The following is an 18,750-nucleotide window of genomic DNA, read 5'->3' as shown; positions in this document are numbered from 1 at the left end:
TCCGCGCGCTGCTGGCGCAGCTCATGGAGGTATTGTAGCTCCCCAGGTGAGCGCCAGAGGTCAATGCTGACCTCTGGTGCTGCCCACGAAAGGCGGCGGCGGGCACCCATCAGGGCGCCGCACAGGGCAGGAGTCAGTCGCAGGTGGCATTCGCTGCGCCCGTCCCCACGCACCCGAATCTCAACGCAGGTCACAGGCACACAGTCAGGCACTGGCAGGTGAAGGCTGGCCCGGCAAAACAAAACGAAGGCTGCGACTGCGGCCCCCAGGCCCCCACCGGCCTCCAGAGCGAGCCCCTTGACCACGATATGGGGGAAATCGGGCCGCAGGGATGCCCGGGAGGCCGGGTTGCTGATCGGCTGCTGGCTGCGCTGCCCAAGGCTGGCTCCCTCGCTGCTTGACATGCTGATGGGTGGGTGGGTGAGTGTGGAGGGTGGGGGTGTGGGGGTGATCGGCGCGAGGCCGGCGCGATGGCTCTCTGTGAGCGGACGGGTGGGCTACTGTTGGCTATAATAGGCTATAATAGGCTATAATAGGCTATGTATAATATGTGCGTAACTCAGGTGAGCCTCGGAGCCTCGGTTTGGGCCTCGCATCGCTCTGCAACAGTGGCCCCCGCTGCGCACCAGCGCCATCAGCAGCCAGAACAGGCGCCGCCGCGAGGGCGAAGAAGCCCTGAACAGTGGGGGCAAGCCCATTACGGCCCCCGCCTCGAACGAGGCAGCTTGAGCGATATCGTGCGTTTCGTGTGAACAAAGGAATGGGCAGCCGCTGCAAAAGCACCTTGGGGGTACTTGTTCACGCTGAGCTGGCAGTCGTCCACCCGGATTTACGGTCGTTCCCCTCCTTGAGAAGGTTGTGTTTATACGGCCGCCGCTGCGTGCATGCCGCTATAAGCTTGCTTGAGAGGGTTTACTTGGGCATGGTGGTGTGACTGGCAGAGTGGAGGTGGCGGCTTGGGCGGCGGCAAAGGCGGCGACGCGGGCGGGGGGTTGGAGGAAGCGGTGGACGGGCAGGGGCTCAGAGAACAGATTGGGGTACTGGAGGCAGAGCGTGGCAGTGGGGGCAGACTCGCCCCTCTCGGGGGCGCCGCAGCCAGCGGCCAGTCTCTTCCGTGCCCCAGTGGGCGCCATTGTGCAGCTGCGCCAGCGCCTCGCGGTCCTGCCGCCGCCGCACTGCGTCCAGGTAGGTCTCGCGCTGCCCAAACATGGCGGGCGCTAGGTTGAGGGCGCCCACCACGTTGTGCACATAGTGCTCCAGCCGGCGGGCGCCGCCCTTCGCCACCGCCGTCTGGAGCTGCGCCAGCTGGCGCCGCTGGGCAGCGTCGCCGAGCTTGCCCAGGTCCACAGGCGCTGGCTGCTGCAGGTCCAGCCAGAAGGTGCGGCAGGTAGCTGAACTGCAGCTTCTCAGCAGCGCTGCCTGCACAGCCGCGTTGGCAGCCCGCCGCTTTGGCCGCCAGCTGCACGCCCCACACCTCAGCGCCACGAGACAGCACCGAGTCCACCATGGTGCCAAAGAGCCGCAGCTGGATGGGCGCTGCCTCGATGCCCAGCTCTGCGCAGCGGGCCCGGCAATTGTGCATTGCCAGGCACGCTAGCTGTGCCCTGGGGGGTGCTGCTGCACCCGCCAGGCAGGTGCTGGAGTGGAAGACGATGCCGAGGTACTTGAAGCTGGTGACTGCCGCCGGCTGATGGCCGGCGAAGGTGAGGCCCGCTGCCTTTGCTGCCTGCTGTGCCGCGTGCTGGGTCCGCCGCCCGCTGAGCAAGCATGACCTTGGTTGTGGCGATGTCGACGGTGAGGCCCCGCTGCTGGCAGTACGGCTGCAGCAGCGCCAGCTGCCGGTGCTGGTCTTGAAGTGCTCGCAGCACGAGTGCCGCCTGTGCTGTGATACGCTGGCGCCTGAAGCCAAACTGCCCTGCCGCTGTGAAGTTGCTGGCCTCTGCCCAGTCTGAGATGCGCTGCTCCAGGATGGCGGCGTACAGCTTGGCTGCCATGGTGCCGATGGCCATGCTGCGCAAGCTCCTGCAGCTGGTAATTGGGTCCTGCTTGAGGATGGGTGCGATGACGCTGAGCGCGTCAGAGTGGCCAGCTCCACCCGCCGCCAGGCTGTGTAGACGTCAGGGGGAGTGGCGGCTGGGGTGGCGGGAGCGGTGGCGGGCTGGTTGGTCGCAGTGTCGTCGTCGGTGGGGGTGCAGGAGGCGCCTTCCTTCACCCCTGCCGCCGCCAGCTGCGCTGCTGCGGTGGGGGCGTGGGGCATGGCGACGGTGGTGGCGGGGTGGGTGGCGGGGGCGGCCGGTGGCGGCTCAGGTGGTGGGCACTCTGCTGGCAGCTGAGGGGAAGCTGGGCCCAAGCAGTTGCTGGTAGTGGCTGGTGTCCGCATGCTGTCAAGCAGCGTGGCACTCCTGCTTTTGTACCTCAGGAAGAAGGCCTGCGGGTCGGCTTTCGCCAGCTGCTCCAGCTGCTCGCCGCGGAGGGTACGGTACTGCTCCACAGCTGCCGTCAGCCGCCGCCGCACTCAGTTGCGGCAGCGCCCCAGCTCTCACTGCAGGGCCGCTGCTGCTGGCACGCTCCGTCGCCCCGGCGCCGGGCTGTAGTGGCCTGCCGTGCCAAAATGCGCTTCGCCCGGTGTGCGTCCCGCACGCCGTACTGCGGCTGTAGGCTGCGTGGGAGGCCTTGTTGCTGCTGCTTGCCGCCGCCGCTGTGCTTGCGCATGCCTGCCTGCTCCAGGAGTGTCCACCATAAGCTGAGCAAACGCCGCTGCCACTTCTCCCAAGGTCACGGGGTCCGTGGCTGCTTCTGCCGCTGCCGGCAAGGCATCTGACTGTTCTTGTGCGCCGGCCAGCAGCGCCGTGGCCGCTGCCAGCTCCGCCGACCCTTACAAATTGCCGCTGCTGTGGGGGCTGTTGATCCTGTCCTGGCTGCGCCTCAGCAGCCTGGGCTGCACTTTGAGGGGCTGCCAGCTCCAGCAGCAGCGTGGCATGGTCTGAGAGCTGGGCTGCCATGCCCCACCCGTCGACTGCCATTGCCGGCGGCAGCGGCAGCAGACTGTGGCTGGCCAGAAAGTGGTCCACCACTGCCCGTCCATTGCCCCTGCTGCGAAAGCTGGTGGGGTCGCCGCTGGTGGCACCTGGGACTCTGCCGTTGCAGATGCGTGCTGTGCTGCCCTGCGCCAGAGGCTGAGCAGCTGCTGACCGTGGCAGTGGGGGCTGGTTTGTCGCGGCTGCTGCGCACTGGGCACACCTGGTCGGGGTCGGCTGTCCAGCCTGGGAGGGAAGCGGTGCGCCTGTTGTAGTCGCCGCCTTGCAGGAAGGCGCCCGCTCAGCAGCCTCGCACGCTGATCAAAGGTGAGCAGCCGGTCCAATAGGTCGATGACGTGCGTGCTTGCGCTGGGGAAATACTGCTACACGTCTGCAAACAGGAGAAAGGCACAGGCAGAAGGGGAACCTTGACGCAGCTGAATCGAGGAAAGAGTGAGCCACACATGCTGCTTTGCTGAAGTGCGATACGCACGCTCGACATCTCCAAAAAGAAAGGCGTTGCACTCACCTCCTTTGGGGAAGTAGGGCATGCTGGCCAGGTAGGCACGCGCCTGGGGTAAAGGGTATCAGCATGTCAAGTGGTGACATACCTTCATCATCCTGTAAGGACATAAGGAGTATGTTCTCTCAACGACGTGTACAACCAACAGGGCACAATTGCCTGCATAGTACAGCAGCAGCCGGCTGCCTCACCAGCTGGCCCAAAGTCGCAGATGCGCAGCACGCAGTTGTCACTGAGCAGCAGGTTGGAGGGCTTGAGGTCGCGGTGCACCACCTCAGCCGAGTGCAGGTACTTGAGCTGGTAGATGAAGAACTGCATGTGCTCATCTGCTTGGCATGTGGAGGGGACGGGCGTGCAAGCAAACATCATACACAATCCCACATTCGGTCTCGTGTCTGCTGCAAACTGCAATGCCGCCCGACCATTGAACAAGTGCACAGGTTGTTGTGTCAGCGCAGGGTCTGCCGGGCGCCAGGCAGCAACCTGACTCACCCGACAGCGGCTGCGGCGAGCTGATGATCTGGTGCAGGTCGGTGTCCATGATCTCATACACCATGCACACATCCCTGGGAGGATGGGGCGGGTGGCAGGTGGCAGGCAAAGGAATGACTATGGAATTGACACGACCGAAGATTGTCTTGTCCTCCCAATAACTGATGTCATTTGTTTGAATTTGAGGTTGCCCAGCAGCAGAGATTGCGGATGGAGAACAACAGAAAACTGGCTTGCCTGAAATCGTTGAGGCCCACCGACGGCGGGAAGAGGTGGGCAGGGTAATGACGTTGCTGTGGTCCCGCACGTGCCGCAGAATCTGCGCCGCAGCGGGCCAAAGTTGCACGCGCGACTTCGGTGCTAAGCTGGCCAGAGGTGTGCACGATCACGCAGAGGCTGCAGGATCACGCAGCGGGGCGCGCTCGCACCTGGATCTCGCGCAACGTGCGCCGCGCGTCCAGCGGGTTGCTGAGATGTCGCCGATTTTCTTGATGGCCGCCTGCTGGTTGGTGCGGGAGTCGATTGCGGCGCACACGATGCCATAGGCTACGGCGGGGGGGAGGAGAGCATCCTGGGAGTGACTGAGTTGGTGCGGTGGACCTCGCCTGTTCGCATCTGCCCAGTAGCAGATACTCACCGCCCTTGCCGATGGATTCACCAACTGGTAGACGGAGGGGCACTCAAACCCGCTAACTCTGAACTGGAGCCACCGCAGGAAGTTGGGGCCACCCGGAGTGTCGGGGGAGGGGACCGCCGCCATCGTGCTGCCACTGGGCTGGTGGCGAGCGAGGGGGTGACTTGCAAACCACCACCTGGTGGCTTAGTTATGCAAACAAAAGGTACGATTGCTTCTGCAGAGCACATCAAAGAGTATGAACGTCTGAGAGCGTGCAGCAGCAGGGCGGGGCGGGAGCGGCGGGCGAAGGGCCGGCTGGTGGGCGGGGGCGGCGGGCGAGCGGCGGGCTGGTGGGCCGGCGAGGCGGCGCGACCCATCGGCACCTTGGTTTGCTACGATGGGCGTGTCGAAGCGTCGTGCAGCATGCTGCACCCGTACGCGATGCCCAGCCACGAAGCAAGAGAACGGCGCGCCTCTGTTATTTTGCTGCTGAGCATGCACAAGTTCATGCACAACCCCGTGAGCTGCATAGCTTGGCATTCATGCTGTGTGCTGCGCTCAGCGGCATGCAGTGTGCACAATGGGCCACTGTGTCACAATGGGCTCTGCTGTGTCCACATTTTCCGGGCTCTTTGTTTGATTGATACAAGATGGAGCCGCTATGATACGAAAATGGAGTGGCGGTAGCGCCGTCATGCATGCGGCGGTTGCTGGGGATTCGACGAGCTACGGCAGAACAAAGGAGTTGAACGCTAGCATGTGCTGCTGGGAATCTGCAGGAATGATGATAGACAGAACAAGGGGGGTACTTGAGACGACGGCACTTGAAATCGGGGCTCGATGAAGAAGAGATGGACGCTCTTCTGAAAAAACGGCGCGCTGGGTTGAGTTTGTCGCCTGAAGGCGGAATCTGAAAGGAACTTCAATGACTGTGTGGTACTGTTGCTAGTGCGTGCTGAGCAGGATGCAGCTAGCATTTTTTATCTTGACGGGGCGCTGCCCATGGGCCCAGTGGCCACTGGCACACCGGCGGCAGCTCATCCAGCCTACACCGCCTCAGTCCTGCGGCCCTCCACCAGGTACGTTGCCTGGCCGATTGCATCAGCAATGTCGACGCGGATGTTCTGGCGCCCAATCTTGTGATCCAGGTGTGCGCGCATGAGTGCCAGCAGCACCTGCGCACGGCAGTAGAGCACCACAGCGTGAAAGAGCGGCTAATCAGACTTGGCTGTGCATGTAATGCTGGCATTGAGCAGGCCAAGCCACATGAAAGGATGAGAACCGGCACTGACCCGCTTGTTGGGGTTGGCCAGCACGAGCCCGATAGAATCGTCATGAAGTTCGTCCAGGAAGTCGCTCAGGAAGTGGATGCCAGTGGCGTCGATGTCTGATGGAAGGAGAAGGCAAGGCACAACGGGTTGGTCATGTTTTCACAAACAGCAGCCTATTGTGTTACAGTCACCCCGCTATGATAGGCCGCGTGAGCAGACCTTGGGCAGCAATGCGAGATTCAGAAGCACCATTTCTCCCTCCCTTTCTCCTGTCCTCTGGATACCATCACCTGTCACAGGTGCTAGATCAAGCACCACCACCCGTACGGGGTCGCCAGACTGCTTGTCTTGTGCCCGACGCTTTTGCACAGCTTTGCGGATGTACTCTTTGATGCCCTGCAACAGTAGAAATGCAATCGAGATCGCACCACTAAGAAGGACCAGAAGCAGCATCTCAAAATGTCCTGGCTGGACAGCTGCCGCACTTGCCTCGCAGCAGAAGAACTGGATGGCTGCATCGATGCGCAGCACCAGCACGCCAGGGGTGGTCTCTGCCTCGGGATACATGAGGATGCTGCGGTAGATGTTGGTGCCTGGCAGGCGGCCCAGCTGGGTGATGCGTGGGAAGGCAACCTTGTAGATCACCACCACCAGCGACAGGCCTGCGCGGCGAGAACATGACAGGCAACACATATTGCGGTGCAGCACAGTAATTACAAGCACAAGCTCATGGCAGGACTAGTAGGGTCAGCACTCCATTTTGGCTGCTACTCACCCACGCCAACGGCGATACCGATCTCCACGCCTGCAAACAGGGTGGTGAGGAAGCAGGCCACCCAGACGAGCCAGTCAAACTTGTTGATCTTCCACAGGTACAGGAACTCGGGGTAGTCAAACAGCTGCAGCACGCCCACAATGATGATGGCGCCCTGCACGTTCTGGCTCATGTTCTTGAACACCGGGGTGATCCACAGCAGGGTCACCATGATCATCAGGCCGGTGGTCATGTTGGCCAGAGGGGTCTGGGCGCTGCAGGGCAGGCATGACGCGGCGGGATGGAACAGCAGCTAGCTGAGCCGGCATGCGAGCGCTCGCTGGCGGTGGCAACTACTCGCAGGTCAACAGCATTGCACTCATCCTCTCGCTCGCCAACTACCAGGCTCACCCGACAGAGTTGTTGACGGCGGAGCGGGAGAAGGAGCCGGTGGTGGTGTAGGCGCTGAACAGGGCGCCCGCGATGTTGGCAATGCCCAGGCCGCGCAGCTCCTGGGTGAAGTTGAGCTGGTACTTGTTCACCTTGGCCAGCGCCTTGGCAATGGAGATGGACTCGCACACATCGATCATGCAGATGAGCACAGCCAGCGTCATCTGGCGGCCAACGTCAAACAGGGGCAGCCACCAGCTGCCGGTGAAGCTGGGCAGGCCTGCGGGCAGGGCATGATGTGTTTGAGATCAACCAAGCGCCAACCAGCGTGGCCTGCCATATCCACTGTCCAGAACATTGTGTTGCATGTGCCTTTTTGGTTTGCAGCCCGCTCACCGCTGGGGATGTTGCCGATGGGCTTGATGTAGGGCTTGTCCTTGGGCTCATACCAGTTGAAGATGTTCATGAGGGCGATGGAGATGACGCACACGGTGAGCGGGCCCAGCGCCTTGAGGTAAGCCATCCGCCTGCGGTGGGTGGCGGTGGGGTGGGGATGCATATTAGGGGCAGGCAACAAGTAACACAAACTGCCAGGAATTGCTGGCAGCCGACCATTTGGCGCTGCACCCCGCCATCAGCTAACAAGTAACAAAAACCAACAGGAGTTGCTGGCAGCCGACCATTTGGCGCTGCACCCCGCCATCAGCTCACTTGTAGGTGCGGGACAGGTACTGGAAGGCGAGCAGCAGGAAGATGAAGGACATGCCCATGCAGAACTCGCGCCACTTGAACTGGCTCAGGTTGCTGAACAGCTCGTCCAGAGAGTCCTGGAGGGTGTCGGTGCGAGGGATCTTCAGGCCCAGAATGTACTTGACCTGCAGGGGCAAGGGTGCAAGCTGGGATGTGGTGAGTGCCCGCGTCTTCCATGTTTGTTTGCCTTGCGCTGAAGTGAAGCAGTGGCAGTGCCCTCCTGCGGTGCAACGCCAGCCCAGTTGGTGCTTGCCTGGGACAGGGCGATGATGATGGAGGCGCCAGACATGAAGCCAGAGATCATGGCGCTCGACAAGAAGTTGGTGATCCAGCCTGCAGACCAGCCACGCAGCAGTCACACTTCAAGGCTGCTGTTGCCGTTGCAGATTTCAGGCCCTGTACAGACTCCAATGCGCCTCGCTCACCCATGCGGAACAGGCCGAAGGCAAAGTAGAAGCAGCCGGCGATGAAGGCAATCTGGATGGCGGCGTGGTTGTAGTTCTCCTGGACCTGGGCGTCCACCGGGTTGTTGGGGTCCTCCTCAGACGGCATGAAGTCGGACAGGCCGTTGCCCAGCAGGATGGAGGTGACCGCCACAGGACCAACAACCTGCGGCCAGGCAGGCAGGCAGGCAGACGTGTGGATTCAACACGCACCAGGGTGCTCAAGCAATAAGAACCGAAGCAGGGGGCGAGGCCTGGCAGGCGCGCGCATGTTCAGCACAGCCACCCTGCGAGCCACCCTGGGCATACTCACCAGCTGCTTGGATGTCCCGAAGAAGGCATACACGATGCAGGGAACAAAGGCGCCGTACAAGCCAAAGGCGTAGGGCAGGCCCGCCAGGTTGGCGTACGACATGCCCTGGGGGATGACCATGGCGCCGGTGGACAGGCCGGCGGCAACATCCCACTGCAGGTGTCAGGGGATGGTGGGGTGGGGCAGGGGAGCCAGCGCTTCAACAAGCTGAAGCCATCAGATCGCATGCATGCAGCCGGTGCAGACCTGCCAGCGCCTTATGCTGCCAAGGTGCAGACCAGCCCCACACCAGCAGCCAGTTCCTCCACTGGTAGGTGCGGATCCAGCCAAAGAAGGGAATGTAGAAGCTCAGCCAGGTGTACCACGTCCAGCCCTCGGTCTCCTCAGCCCACCTGCAGCAGCAAACAAGGCAGCAGAGTAACCCAGCCTGCAGCAAAGAGCGCTGCTCTCACTGAGACGGCCAACCTGCAACAGATCCCCCACAGTCCCACCCGCCTGCATCCACTCACTTGGTGCGCTGCGTGCCAAGCAGGGAGCGGGCCTCATCGAGCAGCGCCTTGTCGTGCACATCAGGGATGCTGTGGCCGCTCTGGCTCTTGAACTCGCTGGAGCCGGCAGAGTCCTTGTGCGAGCCGTCTGACGACGGTGATGGCGGCGCCGCACCGGCAATACCCGACATGTCTCGACTATCTCAGGGCACCCGACTTCTGCTGCGCAATGAACCTGCGTGAGACACTGTGGACATGCATTTGAGCCTCAACGAAGAAACAAAGAAATGGCATGCCAGAAGGCACACTGCCGCCGCATCCCCAGGTGGACCGCAGCCTTGCCTACCTTCCGCGCAAAAAGGGCCCTGCAGCGATATATATCGATAACGATTGAGGGGACGGTGGTGCAGCGAAAGATCAAGAATTGCCGGCAGCTCCTGCAGGCACCGTGACCTGGCACAAACCATAGTCTGGACATCTATCGACTCTCCCCTACAATCACCCGCACATTTCATCGGTCAGGGAACCAAGTGCGGCATTTGGAGGGGAATGGTGACGTGTTGGCCATGACTGGCACCCCCTTCCATGATTCCTTGCATCTCCGCCCATTCCTTGATACATCTGGCAGTGACTGCACCCCAGGTGTCACCGTGCGGGAGGGGGCCAGGTACCCAGGATGCCCGGGCACATCTCGACTCATTCCTCCCCCACACCACTGCTCACATGCATGTGAGCTGTCATCTGAGACACTCAGGCCTCACGCCCGCCCGCTCAGCCGCCCGCCCGACACCAGCCAGCGGCGGCCATCAGTGGGGCGCCGGTGTGCCCTATGGCGGGGCGGGCGTTTGGGGCGAAGCGCCACGACAGATTTGCGGAGGACACAGTACAGGTCAGTTGGAGAATCGCAGCCAGCGTCGTGACGAAGCGGCGGTGACACATTTCGGGGCGGCGCGGGTCCGCTGTGAACGGGTGCCCGCCCCGCCTCATGGGCCCATGCCAGCCCAATCGCCTCGACAGATTTGCGCTTTGCGGCAGCGGCGTGCATGCACGAGCAGGCTCGCCAGCAAAGTGATCGCCGCGGGGCCATGTGCCAAACTTTGCCTCCTGTGCTACCTGTGGACCGCCTGGCCCCTGCACGAACCACGGCATGCACCAAATCGCCGCCCGACATGTGCTGCAGGGTCGCTGGAGGTGCAGGGTGGTGGCCGCCTGGCGGTGGCGGCAGGAGCAGCAGCAGAGCGCTCCTGCAGCTACTGCAGCAGTGATGTCCCAAGGGGAAGCAGCAGGGGATGCAGCGTAAGAGGTGGAAAGCCGACAAGCAGCGGGGGGAGCGGCTGAATGCGGGCAAAAAAAGCAGGCACAGGCCCTGGCAGAGGCGGTGGCAGCGGCGAGCGAGCCGCAGCCCCAGCCTGTGCTGCCAGGGCCAGAGGGGCAGACCCGCGTGCTGCAGCTCCAGGAGGGTGTGGAGCAGCCTGCACGTCACATCAGGGTGCAGAAATCAGAGGCAGCGCAGCAGCGGCAGCGACAGCGACAGCTGGTGTTTGCTGGCGCCTTGCCCCTGGCGCCCCCTTCCCCCAGCCGAGGAGCAGGCGTCTGACTCGCACGCGGCATGATTGCCTCACGTGCTGCTGCGCCAGGCCAGCGGTTCCAGCACGGAGAGCGACCAGCAGCCCTCCCAGGACCCTCAGCCGCGCCCAGCCAATGCCCGGAAGTCTGCAGGCGGCACCGCCGCCTGTGTCGCTGCTGCAAGGCGTTGGTGGTCTTCTTATGCTTCTTGTGCTGGTTCCATGTGGTGCTGCGGGTGATGGAGACCATACAGGCCGAGTTCTGGCAGCTGTTTGTGCGCCACCTGTTCATGGCCATCTCCTGTGCTGTCACCGCCTATCGCTCCACACACATGTGGCAGCTGGTGGCAGTATATGTGCTGGTCCTGCAGGCATAGGTGGGGGTACACTGTGATGATGCACTGGTGGTGGGTTGGCAGCTTGCGGCCTTCCTGCCTGTCTTCCTGCACAGCTGGCTGGCCGGTGAACGAGTGGCTGCTTGCTTGCCTGCATCTGCAGCCTGCACCTATGCCTGCTGCCATCTGGCTGCCTGCCTGCCTGCCCGCCTGCTGCCTGGCTCCCTTTGCAGGCTAGCGTTGCCAGCGTGACGGCAGACGCCACCATCCCCAATCGTGTCCGCGAGGCCGCATGCAGCAGCTGTACGTCATCCACTCCTTCTTCGAGTTTTATCTGCCCAAGGCGCTGTAGGCGCTGCTGGTGTACCTGCAGGCTAACGACCGTACCGCCACCCCCAAGGAGCGCGAGGCTGCCTTTGACAAATGGTATCAGGTGGGTGCTGTATACCGTGGGCACGCCAGGCTGTGCTCGCTGCTGTTGGCACGCCAGGCTGTGGTTGCTGGCGCGCTCACGCACCGCCGGCTCCCAGCCTGCAGGATGTCGTGCCGGCGATGCTGGCCATCGCTGTGCACCTGGACCGAGGGCACCATGCCCAGGCTCACCATCGACATGACCCTGGAGCATCATCTGCAGCAGGTCAACCACTCCGCCCACGCCCTGGCGCGCCGGCATCCCTTTGTGGGCCACCATCGCGGCCAGGAACTGCTCCACAAGCTGCAGTCCGAGATGACCAGCTGCTCCAACATTAAGCTGGGGGCTGACCGCTACAAGTGAGCTGCGGCCGCCAGGCTGCTTCCTCAACCAGCGTCAGCTGCCGACGGATGACACCTGGGCAGGCGCCCCAGCCAATTCCAGCCTTTGAACCACAGTGCACCTGCCTTGCTCCTTCATGCAATTTTCTGCCGGCCGCCTTGCGCAGGGAGGCGTTTCTGCTGACCGCCAAGAACATGGAGAACCGGCATGAGGTTGAGGAGCTGATGGGCGTCCGCAGCACCACCAACAGGAAGCGGGCAGGGGCTGTCGGCGGGGCAGAGCAGAGCGAGAAGCTGCGGGCGCTCATCTTGTGTGGATCAGCGCGGCGGCAGCCTCTAGTGCTGCAGGGCGCTGGCATAACCAACTCTCGCATGACCAGCGCAGCCAGGTGGGCCCAAGGCTGGTGCTGCGTATGGGCTGCTGCTGCGGTGTGCGGAGCTTCGCATCCGGCAACCAGCCTGTGCTGACTGGCAACCTACCTCACTTTCTCGCACCCTGCTTGCTGGCGCCTGCATGCTCCCCTGCAGCGACGGCAGCGCCCGCTTCTCCACCCACCACATGCGGCCCACATTGGAGGGGATGGAGGACAGTGTGCTGGCAGTGGCAGCGGCAGTGCGGCTGGATTTGCTAAAGCTGCACCGCCAGATGGAGGAGCGCGTGGCGAAGGAGCAGCAGCAGGCCGAGGCGCCTGCGGCGGCGGCCGCGGGGCAGGAGCAGGCCCAAACTGGTGCGGACGCAGTGGCTTCTCCAGCAGCTGAGGTGCAGGATGAGGCTCCTGAGCAGGCAGGAGGGGCGGCGCCGGCGGAGGAGGAGGAGGCGGGCGCCATGCAGGTGGACGGGCAGGAGGCAGCAGCAGTGCAGCAGCTGAGGAGCATGATCCCGACTGCCAGGCGGACAGCTTCGAGTTGGTGCAGTTTGCGATGTGCGAGCGTGCTGGCCGCGGAGGATCAGGGCAGGCGCTGCACCCGCGCCCGCCTTCCCCGCCAACCACCGCGCCAGCGCAACGCGACCCGCACTCTGCCACCCCTAGCAGCAGTACTGTTTTTTGCGCCCTTTGTTCCTTTACAATAAAATTGCAGTCATGCTGAGATGAGTGCGATGTGGAAGCGCAGGGCGCAAGCAAAAGAACTCCAGCAAATTGGTCGGGGGAAGGAAGGCGAGAATTTGTCAGCCACACGGCAGAAAACCAGGGAGGGGTGCTGCGATCCGTGCTCGCCAGTAAGTATGCAAAAGACAACAGAGGCATACGACTGGAGCAGGGATGAAAGTTGCATAATTTAGACAGCCTAACTGAAACGGCTACATTGGCGGGTCAATATTGAGTTTGGGTGAAGCGTGGGACAGGACGGGTGGGGCTGGCGGCCTAGGAAGTAATGAGTCGGCTCACACAGCCTCCACCGGCTCAGTCTTGTTGTGGGCCTGCGCAAGGGCGGCTGCATGCGCCACGGCGTCAGCCATGTTGACATGTATGTTCTGCCGCCCAATCTTGCGATCCAGGCTTGCGCGCTTGAGCGCCAGCAGCACCTGCAGGTGGGCACGGAAGGGGACAGCACAACCTATCAGCGCATGCAGAAGTGTTGGGTTGGAAGGAAGGAAAAAAAAGCATGGATGGCAAAGATGGAAAGGGGCGACTGGTCCAGGCCCGCCACTTGCCTGCTGCGAGGGGTTGCCCAGCACCAGTTTGATGGAATCATCGTTAAGCTCGTCCACCAAGTCGTCCAGGAAGTGGCTGCCAGTGGCATCCACATCTGCAGGCAGGGCATCAGCAGGGTGAGACTCGCGGCGATCCAACCCACAAGCACCCAACCGTAGGAAAGAAGACAAGTGCACTGACCAGTGACGGGCGCCAAATCGAGCACAACAACACGAACGGGGTCGCCAGACTGCTTGTCTTCTGCCCGGCGCCGCTGCACCTCATTGCGCACATACTCTTTGATGCCCTGCGGCAGGTCAGGGTTGGGAACAGGTCAGGGTTGGGAACAGCAAGGATAAACGGCCGGCACAAAAGGGGCATATGCATTGATGCTTGGCTTGCAATAAGGAATGGCTGCAGGCAAGTCAACGAGCGGCACCGACCTCGATGGCAGCGAACCACAGCGGCGCGTCAATGCGCAGCATCAGCACGCCACGGGTGGGCTCAGCATCAGGGTACATGCGCACGCTGCGGTAGATGTTGGTGCCTGGCAGGCGGCCCAGCTGGGTGATGCGTGGGAAGGCAACCTTGTAGATCACCACCACCAGCGACAGGCCTGCACGCGAGAACATGACAGACAACAAGTATTGTGGTGCAGCACAAGAATTGCAACCACAAGCTCATGGCAGGACAAGCAGGGGTAGCACTCCGTTCCGGCTGCTACTCACCCACGCCAACGGCGATACCGATCTCCACGCCTGCAAACAGGGTGGTGAGGAAGCAGGCCACCCAGACGAGCCAGTCAAACTTGTTGATCTTCCACAGGTACAGGAACTCGGGGTAGTCAAACAGCTGCAGCACGCCCACAATGATGATGGCGCCCTGCACGTTCTGGCTCATGTTCTTGAACACCGGGGTGATCCACAGCAGGGTCACCATGATCATCAGGCCGGTGGTCATGTTGGCCAGAGGGGTCTGGGCGCTGCAGGGCAGGCATGACGCGGCGGGATGGGAAACAGCAGCTAGCTGAGCCGGCATGCGAGCGCTCGCTGGCGGTGGCAACTACTCGCAGGTCAATAGCATTGACCTCATCCTCTCGCTCGCCAACTACCAGGCTCACCCGACAGAGTTGTTGACGGCGGAGCGGGAGAAGGAGCCGGTGGTGGTGTAGGCGCTGAACAGGGCGCCCGCGATGTTGGCAATGCCCAGGCCGCGCAGCTCCTGGGTGAAGTTGAGCTGGTACTTGTTCACCTTGGCCAGCGCCTTGGCAATGGAGATGGACTCGCACACATCGATCATGCAGATGAGCACAGCCAGCGTCATCTGGCGGCCAACGTCAAACAGGGGCAGCCACCAGCTGCCGGTGAAGCTGGGCAGGCCTGCGGGCAGGGCATGATGTGTTTGAGATCAACCAAGCGCCAACCAGCGTGGCCTGCCATATCCACTGTCCAGAACATTGTGTTGCATGTGCCTTTTTGGTTTGCAGCCCGCTCACCGCTGGGGATGTTGCCGATGGGCTTGATGTAGGGCTTGTCCTTGGGCTCATACCAGTTGAAGATGTTCATGAGGGCGATGGAGATGACGCACACGGTGAGCGGGCCCAGCGCCTTGAGGTAAGCCATCCGCCTGCGGTGGGTGGCGGTGGGGTGGGGATGCATATTAGGGGCAGGCAACAAGTAACACAAACTGCCAGGAATTGCTGGCAGCCGACCATTTGGCGCTGCACCCCGCCATCAGCTAACAAGTAACAAAAACCAACAGGAGTTGCTGGCAGCCGACCATTTGGCGCTGCACCCCGCCATCAGCTCACTTGTAGGTGCGGGACAGGTACTGGAAGGCGAGCAGCAGGAAGATGAAGGACATGCCCATGCAGAACTCGCGCCACTTGAACTGGCTCAGGTTGCTGAACAGCTCGTCCAGAGAGTCCTGGAGGGTGTCGGTGCGAGGGATCTTCAGGCCCAGAATGTACTTGACCTGCAGGGGCAAGGGTGCAAGCTGGGATGTGGTGAGTGCCCGCGTCTTCCATGTTTGTTTGCCTTGCGCTGAAGTGAAGCAGTGGCAGTGCCCTCCTGCGGTGCAACGCCAGCCCAGTTGGTGCTTGCCTGGGACAGGGCGATGATGATGGAGGCGCCAGACATGAAGCCAGAGATCATGGCGCTCGACAAGAAGTTGGTGATCCAGCCTGCAGACCAGCCACGCAGCAGTCGCACTTCAAGGCTGCTGTTGCCGTTGCAGATTTCAGGCCCTGTACAGACTCCAATGCGCCTCGCTCACCCATGCGGAACAGGCCGAAGGCAAAGTAGAAGCAGCCGGCGATGAAGGCAATCTGGATGGCGGCGTGGTTGTAGTTCTCCTGGACCTGGGCGTCCACCGGGTTGTTGGGGTCCTCCTCAGACGGCATGAAGTCGGACAGGCCGTTGCCCAGCAGGATGGAGGTGACCGCCACAGGACCAACAACCTGCGGCCAGGCAGGCAGGCAGGCAGACGTGTGGATTCAACACGCACCAGGGTGCTCAAGCAATAAGAACCGAAGCAGGGGACGAGGCCTGGCAGGCGCGTGCATGTTCAAGCACCGTGCAACCCGCCCTGGGCATACTCACCAGCTGCCTGGATGTCCCAAAGAAGGCATACACGATGCAGGGAACAAAGGCGCCGTACAAGCCAAAGGCGTAGGGCAGGCCCGCCAGGTTGGCGTACGACATGCCCTGGGGGATGACCATGGCGCCGGTGGACAGGCCGGCGGCAACATCCCACTGCAGGTGTCAGGGGATGGTGGGGTGGGGCAGGGGAGCCAGCTCTTCAACGAGCTGAAGCCATCAGCTCGCATGCGTGCAGCAGGTGCCGAGCTGCCAACACCTTATGCTGCCAAGGAGCACACCAGCCCCTCACCAGCAGCCAGTTCCTCCACTGGTAGGTGCGGATCCAGCCAAAGAAGGGAATGTAGAAGCTCAGCCAGGTGTACCACGTCCAGCCCTCGGTCTCCTCGGCCCACCTGCAGCAGTGAAGCGGGGTTGAACTGATTAGCTCCGCCGCCGCGTGAACCGCCACCCGCCGCCGGTTGAAGCGCTGCCACCCGCCCAGCGCACGCCAGATCCTACTCACTGCGCTTTCTGCTTGGCAATCATGGCACGGGCCTCCTCCAGGAGAGTCATGTCGTGCACATCAGGGATGGTGTGGCCGCTCTGGCTCTTGTATTCGTCAGAGCCAGACGCCGAGTGACGCGGCGAGCCGTCACCAGGCGAGCTGTCGACAGGAGCAACGCCGTGGCCCATGGTTGCAGGGGCCTCTATGTGAGCTGCAGCAGGCCAGTGAGCGTAAATGCAGTCACAATACCGCTAGATTGCAGGCAGCTAGGTTGGGGCGGGACCAGCTGAGGATGCACGTGGATCTGCAGGCTGCCTGCGGGCCCCTGAACGCACCTTGAGATGATCTTGAATAATAAATATGCGCTTCCTCGGCCACCGTGTTGAACCATCTCCTGGTCCTTTGCAGTCACTCAACCAGCAAAACTTGACTTCTGCTCAGGTAGGCCTCCCGGTAAGGATGTGCCCCATGATGGGCATGATGATGGCCCCCCACCTGGAGGGTCATTGGGGACATCATCCTCAATCATGCATCATTCTCCCTCCCGTTTGTTCTGTTGGCATCCCAGCAACCGTAATACGCTTTTCCAACGAACTCAACCCCCATGAGCACACATGAGCATGGTGCCCAGTCCGGCAGCAAGGCTCTAGGTCCAACGCCGCTATTGAGCGGTGCAGCTAACCAAGCTAAGCAGCTGAAGTCGCGCTTCAACTCGTGGGAAAGGTTTTGTGAAGCACATCCACAGGCGCGCGTCGCCATCGCCGTTCAGTCAGGCTACTCCCACGAGATCAAGTTCTTTTGCCATTCCATCGTGTTCTGGGAGGAGTTCAAGGACTTCTTCACTGAGCGGTGCGCCGCCGCCGGCAGCCGCTCCGAGCGGTCGCGGCTGAAGGGCGAGCTGGGCAAAGCAGGCATTGATTTCAGCAAGTTTCTGGCTTTGGCAATAGACCTGTGGAAGGCAGAAGGTGTTATCTCTCAGTTACAGGCAGATGTCATGATCAAGCTGGCAACGGGCACTGCATTCGACACGGATGGTAAGCCGGCTGCCTTGCCCGCTGGCATGCCTCGCTTCTCGCCTCTCGATTGCTTGTCCGCACGGCAGTGCCATATGCTTGCAATAAGTTAAATTGAATGGTTGGATAGCTTTGCATGCAGGCTGCGCAGCGCTGACCGCGGTGGGTGCCAGAAGGAAGGTTGCAGGCATGGCGCGCCCCTCCAGCACGGTAGCCCCGACTCGCACCACGCCAGCGACATCTCATGAAGCAGACGATGAGCCAGGTGCGGCTGCCGCCTGATGTAATGCTCGAAGGAAATTGAGTAGCCTCTCGCCCGTCAGGGGAAGGGGCTGTCTCTATTCATTGAGTCGCTGCACTCACACCCCTGCCGCAGGTGATTTCACGTCGCCCCTTCGGCAAGCAGCGGTGAATCCTGGCAGGGCCCAGCAGGGCCGGAGCGCTGAGCCCGCACAGCAGCAGCCACCCTCGCAGCAGCAGGAGCGAGGCGCTGAGCGCGCACAGCGGGGGGCGGCCGCGCAGCAGCAGGAGCAGACCGCTGAGCGCGCACAGCGGGGGGCGGCCGCGCAGCAGCAGGAGCAGACCGCTGAGCGCGCATAGCGGGGGGCGGCCGCGCAGCAGCAGGAGCAGACCGCTGAGCGTGCACAGCGGGGGGCGGCCGCGCAGCAGCAGGAGCGAGGCGCTGAGCCCGCACAGCGGGGGGCGGCCGCGCAGCAGCAGGCGACAATGGACGAAGAAGAAGTAAGCAACTCTATTGCGGCAGGCCCACAGGCGTACCCTCCAATTGATTATCAATTGTGCACTGGTTTGCAGGCGGGTACCGCTGCAGCTGTTGAAGAGGCGGAGCAGGAGGCGAGCGACTCCTCAGAGCTGCCAATCACACGGGTGCGGCGATGGTGCTGCTGGGCAGGCCAGCGGCAGCCTGTTGCTGGTGTCCACAGCTCAACCTCCACATGCTCGTTGATTGCGGGTGGCGTTTTTGTTTATTGCCATCACAGCTGTTTCCTTGTGCCGCAGCGGCTGAGCCAGAAGCGATCCCGCCAGCGACTGGATGACGACAGCGACGACGAGCCATCTACTGCAGCGGCCGTGGCAGCAAGCTACCCTGCAAACAAGCGGGCCCGTAGAACCCGCAACCCTACCGAGAAGATGGCAGAGAGCCTCCAGCAAGCTACACAGCTCAGGTGCGTGGTCCTCAACTAGCCCCCGCTGCCGTCGCTGCGCCCACCGGCCCACCCTCTCCAGCCCCTGTCTGCTGCTCTTCTGCCCCCATTCTTCCTGCTGTGCACTCCATGCAGCCCTGAGCAGA

General features: G+C 62.2%; 5 protein-coding genes across 5 annotated transcripts in view; 2 read left to right on the top strand and 3 right to left on the bottom strand.

Annotated features, from left to right (window-relative positions):
• Window positions 1-1,020: 1,020 nt before the first annotated feature.
• On the bottom strand, window positions 1,021-4,792 carry CHLNCDRAFT_50203 (hypothetical protein; the record flags this gene model as incomplete). Its single annotated transcript, XM_005850480.1, has 10 exons — window positions 1,021-1,359; window positions 1,475-1,552; window positions 2,096-2,235; window positions 3,241-3,397; window positions 3,547-3,569; window positions 3,732-3,866; window positions 4,033-4,106; window positions 4,290-4,397; window positions 4,461-4,578; window positions 4,633-4,792. The coding sequence occupies 10 exons, from the start codon at window positions 4,790-4,792 to the stop codon at window positions 1,021-1,023; spliced, it is 1,332 nt and encodes a 443-aa protein (XP_005850542.1).
• A 487-nt stretch (window positions 4,793-5,279) lies between these two features.
• Window positions 5,280-9,113, bottom strand: CHLNCDRAFT_34049 (hypothetical protein). Its single transcript, XM_005850479.1, has 13 exons — window positions 9,079-9,113; window positions 8,859-8,961; window positions 8,570-8,722; window positions 8,239-8,422; window positions 8,046-8,146; window positions 7,775-7,938; window positions 7,460-7,590; window positions 7,085-7,343; window positions 6,695-6,948; window positions 6,405-6,581; window positions 6,210-6,305; window positions 5,941-6,035; window positions 5,280-5,823 (listed from the first exon to the last, which is right to left on the bottom strand). Exons 3-13 carry the CDS (start codon window positions 8,687-8,689, stop codon window positions 5,695-5,697), a joined length of 1,710 nt encoding a protein of 569 aa, XP_005850541.1. The 5' UTR covers window positions 8,690-8,722; window positions 8,859-8,961; window positions 9,079-9,113; the 3' UTR covers window positions 5,280-5,694.
• Window positions 9,114-9,725: 612 nt separating this feature from the next.
• On the top strand, window positions 9,726-12,976 carry CHLNCDRAFT_56851 (expressed protein; the record flags this gene model as incomplete). The annotated part of the gene is made up of 7 exons (XM_005850768.1): window positions 9,726-9,946; window positions 10,238-10,984; window positions 11,191-11,390; window positions 11,495-11,728; window positions 11,878-12,099; window positions 12,239-12,542; window positions 12,824-12,976. The coding sequence occupies exons 2-7, from the start codon at window positions 10,667-10,669 to the stop codon at window positions 12,974-12,976; spliced, it is 1,431 nt and encodes a 476-aa protein (XP_005850830.1). The 5' UTR covers window positions 9,726-9,946; window positions 10,238-10,666.
• Window positions 12,977-13,094: 118 nt separating this feature from the next.
• Window positions 13,095-16,338, bottom strand: CHLNCDRAFT_19800 (hypothetical protein; the record flags this gene model as incomplete). The annotated part of the gene is made up of 11 exons (XM_005850478.1): window positions 13,095-13,459; window positions 13,546-13,639; window positions 13,788-13,960; window positions 14,073-14,326; window positions 14,465-14,723; window positions 14,840-14,970; window positions 15,155-15,318; window positions 15,426-15,526; window positions 15,619-15,802; window positions 15,945-16,097; window positions 16,234-16,338. Coding segments are annotated over 11 exons (1,983 nt in total), but the record flags the coding sequence as incomplete, so codon positions are not given.
• A 589-nt stretch (window positions 16,339-16,927) lies between these two features.
• The window catches only part of CHLNCDRAFT_56850 (hypothetical protein), a gene marked incomplete at its 3' end in the record, with an annotated part of 7,608 nt that continues 5,785 nt past the window's right edge, over window positions 16,928-18,750 (top strand). The window contains exons 1-5 of the mRNA XM_005850767.1: window positions 16,928-17,462; window positions 17,584-17,706; window positions 17,818-17,849; window positions 18,255-18,326; window positions 18,459-18,625. Of these exons, the coding sequence (XP_005850829.1) occupies window positions 17,033-17,462; window positions 17,584-17,706; window positions 17,818-17,849; window positions 18,255-18,326; window positions 18,459-18,625 (824 nt within the window). The 5' untranslated portion in view covers window positions 16,928-17,032. The remainder of the gene's footprint in view (window positions 17,463-17,583; window positions 17,707-17,817; window positions 17,850-18,254; window positions 18,327-18,458; window positions 18,626-18,750) is intronic.

Source organism: Chlorella variabilis (assembly GCF_000147415.1).
Source record: "Chlorella variabilis unplaced genomic scaffold CHLNCscaffold_3, whole genome shotgun sequence".
NCBI lineage: Eukaryota > Viridiplantae > Chlorophyta > Trebouxiophyceae > Chlorellales > Chlorellaceae > Chlorella > Chlorella variabilis.
The sequence above is the reverse complement of the archived record's forward strand: the minus strand, read 5'-3'. Positions and strand labels throughout refer to the sequence as shown.